The sequence below is a fragment of the Acanthisitta chloris genome, unplaced genomic scaffold (genome assembly GCF_000695815.1).
Source record: "Acanthisitta chloris isolate BGI_N310 unplaced genomic scaffold, ASM69581v1 scaffold13641, whole genome shotgun sequence".
In the NCBI taxonomy this organism is placed as follows: Eukaryota; Metazoa; Chordata; class Aves; order Passeriformes; family Acanthisittidae; genus Acanthisitta; species Acanthisitta chloris.
In genome coordinates, this window is record NW_008656611.1 from 24445 (window position 1) to 34784 (window position 10340).

The window sequence follows — 10340 nt, forward strand, 5'->3', positions numbered from 1 at the left end:
AAAAGAAGTGTGGGAAGTGCAGTTACATACTGAATTATAGAACACGCACCGATCACTTCACCTGCTGTTCAGCACACCAAAGAGTTCATTGCTTTCTCAAACTCACCAAGTATTTGCTTAAACTCACTGAGTACTTCCTCAGCAGTGGCACAGAACTGCTCCAGCCTTACAGAGTCCTGTTTTAAGGACTTCACCAAGGAAACAGCTATTGTTATGTCTAAACATATAACTCAGAGCACTACCTGTACCTATGTATATACAGAGCTGAGTAACACCCGTGTGTGTTCAGGTGTGGGTGTGCACGTGCAGGTCTGCACAGGGAGTGTGAGTTGAGTGGCATTTGTCTATTTTCATAGTACCTCCAACATTCAGAAACATCTGCTCCTCATGCCTCTCCCTTGTCTCCTCATCAAAGACCAGGAACCTCTGCCAGGTGCCTTTAATGCTATGCATGAAGGGTTTAGAAGAAGGCAACTCTATACAAGACATGTCATGGAGAACTCCCATGGCAGGGGTTGCAACTGGATGAGCTTTAAGGTCCTTCCAACCCAAACCAGTCTGTGATTCCATGAACTGAATGGAAGTGTAGAATATGGAGCTCTGGGCTGACGTCTTTTCCATGATAAAACCACTGAAGCTCTTTATGGTGGAGACAGAAAGTTTCTCCAAGTGCCAAGATTAAATAAAATAATAAAAAATTTCCCATCTCCCCTAGATTCAGAGTAATATATCAGATCCTCTCGACAGTTCGTTGCCTGCCTGTACAGATTATGAAGTGCTGATGGAGCATCTGCCAGTGCCAAACCACCCTTAACACAGAGACATCTGCACTCTACAATCCCAACTTTCTGGAGAGAGGCAAAGACACAAGTTGAATCTGAGAAGTCTCCACCTATGCAAGCCCAGAAACGAAGGCTGAACCCAGACACTTGGCACACAGTCATTTCTGGAGGCACCAACTGCACTCTGTATAAAATGATGCCAAAGCTTAAGATTTGATATGAGCTGACGTGCACTCAAGTTTCCCAAGTTAGGAGATGGTTTGATAAGGGAAAGCATCACATCAGCCTTTCTCCTCGAAAACCAGAAAGATAATCCATACCCAGAGCCTGCCTGCAGTTCCCTTTGGAGCTATGAAGAAATTAAACCTCAGAGCACAACTGAAGTTGGGTGGGAGTGTCCATCTGCCTCAGGGCAGGAAAGCTCTACAAAGACCTGGACCCTGGTGAAGTTTTGGGTCCCTCACTTTGAAAATGACCTTAAAGCTCATCTAGTTCCACCCCTTGCCATGGGCAGGGACTCCTTCCACTAGCCCATGTTGCTCCAAGCCCTGTCCAACCTGGCCTGGAACACTTCCAGGGATGGGACAGCCACAGCTTCTCTGGGCAACCTGTGCTAGTGTCTCACCACCCTCACAGGGAGGAATTCCTTCCATGTATCTAACCTAAAGTTCCCCTGTTTCACTTTGAACAATTCCTGAAATACATTCCTAGATACCTATTTTGCAGGTGGCAACCTGCAAAAAAATAGGTGGATACCTATTTTCCAGCTTGATGAGCTAATAAAACAAAATGAGGGGGGAGGAGAGGTAAGTAAGAGAACAAATCTTGGAAAAGAGAAAAGATTGGGAAGGTGAGGAAGGAATCTTGGTTAAGGAGCAATTATTCTGGTTCTTTTCTGAAACCAAGTTCATTATTTCCCACATCTTGTGGGCAGAGATCTGCTAGAGGATCTGAGCAATGATTATGTTACTCCTTTGAGAGTACAAGTTTGATCCAGCTCATCTGCTCTAACATCAAACATCTCTGCCACAGGGATTTAGCCATCATTAAAGGCTTGTTATTTACACTTTGTTGTACAAAACACTCCTCAAAGTACTTTAACTCCTCTTCAATGAATTAAGCAAGTGCCACCAATGTTTGCTGAGGAGCAGTGGCTTGTGTGGAAGGCAAGATGTGCCTTTGGTAAGGAACTGCTGCCTCCCATTCCCCACTGGAGTCTGTGAGCTCAGTCACCTCCTCAGCACTGCCCTGACCTCGTTTGCCACTTGGGTGTCCAACCCCAGAGATCTGCATGTGCAGGGAGTGACTCACTGAGTGCTGACCCCATTCCATTAACAACACAATGGGTTAGGATCCCAAAAAAATGGTGCAGTGTCTTCTCCAGAAAAGGCATTTTTATCCTAATGTGACTGCTCTGAGCACCAGCATGGGGAGCCATGGTGATGTGACTGCTGCAAACAGGAAAGCCCTGGTGCCAGCCCAAAGGAGAGAGCACTTACATCCTCCTCCTCTGGAAATCAGATTTCTGGATGTCACAGCAACCAGGGTACAGGGCCTGCAGACTATAAATCCCCTCACACACTCAGCAGTGGTGACCTAAAGTCACCCCTTGGAGTGAAAAGAAGAAAAACACCCCACATCTGTAACCAAAAAGAACACATTCCCAAATCTATCTCAATTCTATTTTTCAGGAGGTGCTGCAGCAGAATTTTAGAAAGTCTTTCAAATTGAAATCTGAGGCTGACAATGTTCCTTTAACTCAAACTAGTGCAGTGCTTCCTGGCACAGCCACCTAACTATTAACTTGGCATCTTCATCCACCCTGTGTGAATATGGAACGAGTGAGAGCTCCAGAGATAGAATCTCCTTTGGCTTCATCACAAATCATAAAGATAATGGCTTTCCACTTATAGAGGCTTTTGGAAAGCCATTTTGCTTCTGAGCCAGTAACCTCTGTCTGGATTTGGATATCTGCTATATTTAAAGAGGATACATGCCTGCTAAGGCTGAAAGAGGAATGCAAGGTGGAATGGTTTGGGAAAGGAAATCAAACTGCTGCTTTCGATGAACTGTGGGTACTGGGTGCCTAGAACCCTGGAAACACTCTGGAAATACATCCCACCTGCTCTGAGGTAAGGAATGAATGAAAAGGACAAATATTTCCTGCTTAAAGACAAAGTTTATGGTCATATCCTTTGGGCTGAAGAACTGAGCTGTCTGGAAAACAAGGGAAACTTTGTATTTGGGTTTATGGACAGTGCAGAGGTGAACTTTATGTGAAGCTTTCATTACCATTACTAGTGTCTCTCTTCCCATGGAATGTAATATTATCTCTATTCTTGATCAAGGAAAGGGAATAACCTCATTAAAGGCCAAACATAAGTTTGCTTGGCCCTCTTAAAACACAAGAAAAGTTTTGGGGTGACTTGAGTGAGCAAGGAACCCGATTTGCTTCATTTCATGAGAAAGGTGCAGCTAAAAGGTTTGTTAGGATAAAGGAGTTTCAACTTTTTAGTCCTTCACCAGGAAAAAAGGGGAATTCTGTTTGCACAGCACTCGAGAAATGTGGCTTACAATAATGGACAGTAAAGAGCCCTGAAAAGAGAAGCCAAATTCTGTTTAATGGTAGAAAAGGAACAGGATGAACTCCCAGTTGTCTCTTTTAAGTTCCAGCACTTGCTAAGGCACAGGTTTGGGCAGTGTCAGGTCAGTGCAGCCTGGGCTGAAGGGCAGTGATAAGCAGTATCAGCCCACACATAACACACATGTCTTTTCCACAACTGAGGGAGAGTAGACAACATCTAAGGCTAGTACATCTCCTCATAAAAAGGGAAAAATGAAGTTCAGAAATACCTAATGAGTGAGGTATTTTGGTCACTGCCTTATTTGGCCTTTTAATCATGAGCCAGGCCCTGCAAAGGTGCAGAGCACACCCCAGGCCTGCTCCACCAACACCTGCAGCCTTGGGTCTCTCACCAGCTCTTACCTTCACCTGGCCCGAGCAAAAAGTTAGAGATTTATGGCAGAAAAATAGCTGCATGCAAACAGTGCTTGACAGCTGATCTTTACACAGACCTCTGTCACTGAGGAAGCCCAGGCTGCCAGTGGTTGAAGGCAGGATGAATTATTTATCAGTGATTAGCAGCTGCTGAGCTGCTGGGGAAGGTGTTTGTAATTCTGAGTGGCACAAAAGCTATGATATCACAAACTAATAATAAACCACTAGGGATCCAAACTTGGGCTAACCCAAAGACATTACTGCAGTGATCACCACACTTCCATATTTTGTTCCTTGCCTTTTCAGCAACTTCTCTGAGAGTTTTAGTTTACAAACCAACCTAAGCCACCTCTGTTCTTTTGGCTTTAAATTTCCAGTCTGGATTCAGTGAACTGGAATTCTGCTAAGAAAATGAAGTGATCTTTCATGAATCAAAGCCATGAAAGAGGAAAACCCTTGGGAAATAAAAAAACCTATCCTGTTGGGGTTGGGGGGGGTGAAGTGTTGACTCCTTGGTGAAGAAATCCCTCCCAGGAATGCACAGTTCCCCTCTTTCTGTACTAACCCCCACGTGCTCTCTAAACTACCACAGTATCCACGGAGATGACAACTTTGTTTTGACACATACTCCCAGGAAAAGCAACAAGCTCCTGAAAACCCCTTTCAGATGAGTTACTGGGTCACATGCCCACAGGGTCAGTAGTTCAGTCAAGCACAACATGGCCCCAGTAGTGCTCCCAAATTTGTAATTAGCAAACACATATTTGTCTAATACCCAAGAGCAGGAAAAACACTTCAAAAATGGCATTGCAAAACTTCCAATAAACCCCTGAGAAATTCAAACCTGAAATAATCAGACCGAACCCTTAACATGTTTATTTATAAGGGGCTATTAATAATCCAGGAAGAGATTTTTGTTTGTTAGTTTGAAAGTTTGGGAGCTAAAATTTCCTTGGCTCTCCATTTCATGACTTGCTGCTGTGCCCAAGTGAGCTGAGGGTGGCAGACAGTCCCAGCCTGCCCCAGCCAGGGAATGCAGCTGGCTGCACTCCAGCTTTTCCAGCAGTAGCTCCTCTACCACAGGGAATTCTCACCTGGCCAGCTGTGGAGAGCATCCAACTCACACTGCTTCTGACTGCTGCACATCAGCCAAGGAAATAAAGCAAACAGCTCATGATGTACAGGTAATGCTTTAACAACTGCTACTACTAGGAAAACAGAAGCTGTTTCCTATAGCTCCTCCATAGTTCTACTTCCTAGAAGTGCAATTGAAAGAGAAAACAGCATTGCACAGCTCTGTGACTGCAGCATCAGCTCTGATGAGTTGGAGGAGCTTACACACAACTTGCTAAACCAATTTGATGAACTCCTAAGTGATACTGAGGATGCAAACTTTTGCTACATATAATTAATTGAAAACATTCCTACCCCTAAACGTAAAGATGGCTAATTTTATATAAAGCTTACCTAAAGTTCTGTGCCAAATCTAGATGAGGAGCTTCCATGGAGCTGCAATTGAAAAGAGCATTGATTTCAGAAGGAAAGTGAAAGCAACAAACAAAGCATCCTGCAGGATTCCCATCAGCATTTTAAAGTTCTTTGTTACACAGAGCAGTAACTGCACTGTACACCTGAGCAGCTTCAGACCAACTCTGTTTGACTGTGACTTATCTGCACTTTTGGCTTGGAAGAAGGAACCAGTCAGAGAAGCAAATCCCTGTAAAGGGCAATCCCAGAACTCTCAGGCTCAGTTATGCCTTCATCTTACCTGAGCACACAGTACACAGCTTTTAAAACACAACCCCCAACCCCTACAAACACACCCCAAACAAACACAGAACCTAGTTCTGAAGGTGCCACTGCAGAACATAAGTAGTTCAAGCACTTTTTGTGTTCACTTGTGTCACAGTTTCTCTGCCACAATCAAGTTTAATGACTCTGGGGATTGTTCACACCATGGTCCTACAACCCTAACACAGCCACCTCCAAATTACAGCTGTGAACAGGTGTAAGTGGTGACTTTTTTTCTCCCTTTTTTAATATAAATTAGACCAAGACTAAAAGAGAGCACTGAAGACACTTGAAGAGGGGATTAAAGCTAAATACTAACACAAAACATGTATCTGCAAACTCTTTTGGGTTTGTTTGGGTTTTTTTTCATGGTTTTTGGTCCCTGAAGGAGAGGAACTAGACTTATCTAGCAGAAGACCTTGCAAAGTCCATCCCAAGAAAGCCAAAGGTTATGAGAGGTCTTAAGCCACTGAGAAGTGCAAGTAGATTATAAAATGTTGCCAATGGGAGTGGAAGGCTGGAAGGATTCTCTTGACTCTCTTGGCAAGAAAATAGGAGGAGAATACTGCAAAGATGTTCTCCTTGGGGAAAATCAGAAGAAAACTGAAAAACCTTAAGGTCACTGCATAGAAACTGCATTATCTTGATTCCTCTGGTTACTGTCTTGCAGTGTCCTCTGAAAAGGCAGGAAAGTGAGAAAGGAAACTGGGTATTAGAATCCCATTAAATCTTAGCACCTGCCTTCCACACTGGGAAACTCCTTCAGGAAGGTGGTGGAAGAAACATCCATGGTTCCTAAGAGCAAAAGTAAATCCAGAGGGGAGCAACAACTGGGCTCTCTGGCACCACGAAATGCCTGGGAAATTCCTTACTAAAACAGATTTACACACAAATGGTGAAAGGCAATTCTGTGGGTCTGATCCACACACAGAAGTGTGGTCCAGAAACACATCAGGGGAGGGCAGTGCCATACAGGAAAGGGACCTCAGATGTCATCCTAAAACCCTTAAGGAAAAAACAACATAATCATTTCATTTGGGAAGAGTTCTGCATTATTGAGATGCTGGAGAAAGTCAATGCAGATGGTAAAATCCTGTGCATCAGCCTCTCACTCCACTGGCAGAGAGAGCCCCAGGCCTGTTCCCTGCCCCACAGCGCGCGAGTGCCGAGGTGTGCTCACCTGTCTGGGCACAAGGAGACGTAGAGCAGGATGAGCAGCACTGCTCCTACTACAGTTGCCAGCAGAGATCTCATCCAGGAGCTAAGCTGGCAGAAGTTACAGTACTGCACAATGGTGATGAGAATGGCACAACACATAAACATGGTGTACTGCAACAGAGAGAGAGAGCGAGTTAGCGGCCGTGGCTGCACAGCAAGGAGAAGGACCTAATTCCATCTGCATCACAAGCACAGGGAGAAATCCCTCACAGTGCAGCAGCAGTCAGCACTTGAAGATGGAGGTCTTCCCTTCTAAGAGCAAGAGAACCTTCAGCACAGCTGGTTTGCCACATTTTGCCCTGGATGGAGTTTTGCGTCGCTGCATTGCACAACCATTACCTCAGTGAGTTTTAGTGCCTTCAGCTTACCTTTGCACAGAGCTCAGTGCCTCTCCTTGCTCAAAAAAATCAAAATAGAAAAGGTAAAGATTCATGGCAACCTCCCCTGTCTGTTTTGAAGTGACTACTGAAATTGCACTGCATTGAAAGTGCAGGCTGTGACTTCCCCCACCTGCCTGCTTTGAAAACCACTCCTGGGAGGACATTATCACTCTGGGCAGCAGCAGGTGAATTTGAGTAAGAAAATATCTGCTTTGGTAACAAAAGGCAGGTGTCAGTCACTGTCAATGGACACTCGGTGACATGACCACCTGTGCCAGTTAGAAAGGACAACTTTCCATTCCCTGTCCATGTGCTCCATCTCAAACCCCTTTCCCTTTCCACATCTTTACTGGGTAAAGAAGAGGAAGTGCAGGACAGAGTGCCCAGAATCCCTTTGTTTCCCTGAGACACAATCCTACAGTGGTCAAAACTCTCAAGCTGATGTGCCAATTTTGGTTTGAGCAAGAATATTCATGACCATCCAAGCTAGAACAGAGACTCCACACCTGCATTAGTGAGTTCTGTTCTAGCTTTACACTGCGTTTGACAGCGTGAAATGACCATTCTCTCCCTTTCTCTCTCATTTCACCTTTCCTGTGCAGCTGAAGCGCAGACACTGCAGCCTGGCAATCCTGTGGCATAACAAACAAGCATGTGATTCAAAGCAGACACAGTGTATGGGGAAAAAACCTTACATAATTTACCATTTTTAAACCACAAGCACAGTTTGTTGGTTTTTCCAAATGACTCGAAAACAGAGAAGAGGAATTGCAGAAGTGTCCATTAAAAAAAAACAACAACACAACATAACTTCAACTTACTTTTTTCCCCCCATTTCAGGTCTCCTAAAGTGGCAGAGCACTGGTTCTCCCTCCAAGTGATGCCCCAGCATGAAGCCAGCCTATAGAGGGTCAGGATGTGCTGGATTTTACTATGGATGCATGGCTTTGGAAAGTTTTTTTTTTCATGGCTGTTTTTTTGGTTAATTTGGATGTTAATTATTTTATATCCAGGGAGGGTATAAAATGCTATGAATAAAAAAAACTTTGCAAAACCATGTCATAGTAAAATAGGACACTCACCTGACCCTCTATAGATTGACTCCATTTCCTAGAGCTCCATGAGTGTGGAAACACTGAGCACAAGCCGAGTTGGGACATCTCTTGGAGAGTGAGCCAACAGCCCCACGACTCTGGAGGACCTGCAAGAGGAAAGAAAGCAAAGTTCATTCTCAGTTTGGTGATGAAGATCACCATCTTACTGCTGCTGTCTGAGGCGTTTCGACTCACAGCCTGACCTGAGCAGGTGTTGAGAACACACTGACAAAGTGGCTCTCCCAACATTAGCTTTAAACATCTGGAGAGATGATCAAGGATGGTGATGAATGGGATGGTAACAAAATCCATGGACAGATCTGAGAGATTTTCAGCTCCCTTCAGTGTGAGCAAAACATTCCTACAACTAGTTTACTGACAACCACATAGGATAAGGATCATCATTAAACTGAACTAAGAGAAAAAATAAACTTAGAGCTTAAAAATTCTTGACTAAAGTTCCCAAAGGTAGAAGTTGCAGAATGATTTCAAACATGGGATGTGGTAGAATGTCAAATCCACTCTCCTGTGCCTGTGAGAACCACAGGATGTATGTTGAAATCAGCAAGGACCAAAAAAATGTGTGGTCACACATTCCCATGGAACACTTCCCAACACCCAGGAATAAACTGTGATAGGAAGAGTGAAGAGGATCTGGTCATTACCTACACCCAGGGCCCTGAAATAGCAAGAGCTTTGTGAACCAGAATTCCCTGAAGATCCTGGAATGGAAGGATCATACACTGTGCTACTCAAGAGAAACTTGCAGAGGAACAAACTTGCATCTCTAGTTTGAGACCATTTTTTCCATTGGTTTTATGGTTTTATGCTACAGTTGGCCTTCAAATTAAACTCTTCTTCCCCCTCCTCATCCCTGCCCATGGCAGGGGTTGGAACTAGATGACCTTTAATGTCCCTCCAACCCAAACCATTCTGGAATTCTGTGAATGTTTAACCCCTTGTTCTCCCCCTCTGAATGCTTTTACAGATAGAGACACCAAATCCCCTGTGGATCTCTGTGTCTTGGCTAAACATGCCAATTGCTTTCAATGCCTTTCCAGAAGGCAATAATTGCATTCCTTTAACCACTCCCACAGCCCCTGCAATGATCTTTTCCAGGTACCGAGAGCTCTCCTTTGAGATCCTCCACCTAACTCTGCAAACTAACACTGCTAAGATTCACTAACTACACAGAATCTCTGACTACAAACTCCAAATCCAGCCCAGAATGATAAGCCTGAGATAAACTACTTCCATTATCTCTACTAAACTCCTGCAGAAGTGCTTGGTCTAAGAAAAAAAAAGAGGTATGTAAGCAGGCAGGCAGTTCTAGGTATCCCTCTCCTCTTTTGTCTGAGAATTTTCAAAGCAGTGCCTGTATTTACATAATAGACTCGGAATTCCAAGATCCACAAAGCCCTATCCCTCTCCAAAGGATCTGTATCAAACAGATGTAAAGCATGAGGGCGGTGGAGGAAGGCAGCAGGCAAGCAACAAGCTTTGTCAGATCCAAAACGTCACACTGTGCAACACAGTTCCACAACTTACATGTATGTTTGTTTCAAAATCAGAGGTGAAGTGTGAAAAAACTGCAAGAGCTGGGAGAGAAACCAGGATTGCACCAAAAAAATGTCGAGGCAGCCAGCCAGATATCACCTCCAGGAGACGCTTGGTGCAAGTCATCACCTCCTCCAGGAAGAAGGCCATTCTGGAACACAGGAAAGCAGGGATTGAGGCGTTAGTCGCAGCACATCACCTCCTGCCTCCGAGTCACCTGTGATAATGTCACTGTAAATCCTTCACTGTGAGCAGTCACAGTGCATTACAGGCCACAGCACCTGCTGGTGATTCCAGGGAACAATCCACCTTTGCAGACTGGGTGTTTGCTCCAGCAAGGAGGGCCAGTGAAGGGAGAAGAGCCTGGGCACGGTGAGCTTTGAGGAAGCAAACTGAAAGCCAAATTTCACTTACTTGGATGGTTAAGCACAGGCAAGAATTCCCACCATTCATAGATAGTCACCCTCAAAGCAGGTAGGGAAAAGGGAAGCTTTTACAAGTTCAAATTACTGACAACAAC

At 44.5% G+C, this 10340-nt stretch overlaps 1 protein-coding gene across 1 annotated transcript in view; it reads right to left on the reverse strand.

Annotated features, from left to right (window-relative positions):
* Positions 1-10340, reverse strand: part of ADCY9 (adenylate cyclase 9) — a gene marked incomplete at its 5' end in the record, with an annotated part of 77178 nt that overhangs the window by 1326 nt on the left and 65512 nt on the right. The window contains 3 exons of the mRNA XM_009084408.1: positions 5248-5289; positions 6752-6900; positions 9812-9971. Coding sequence (XP_009082656.1) covers positions 5248-5289; positions 6752-6900; positions 9812-9971 — 351 coding nt within the window. The remainder of the gene's footprint in view (positions 1-5247; positions 5290-6751; positions 6901-9811; positions 9972-10340) is intronic.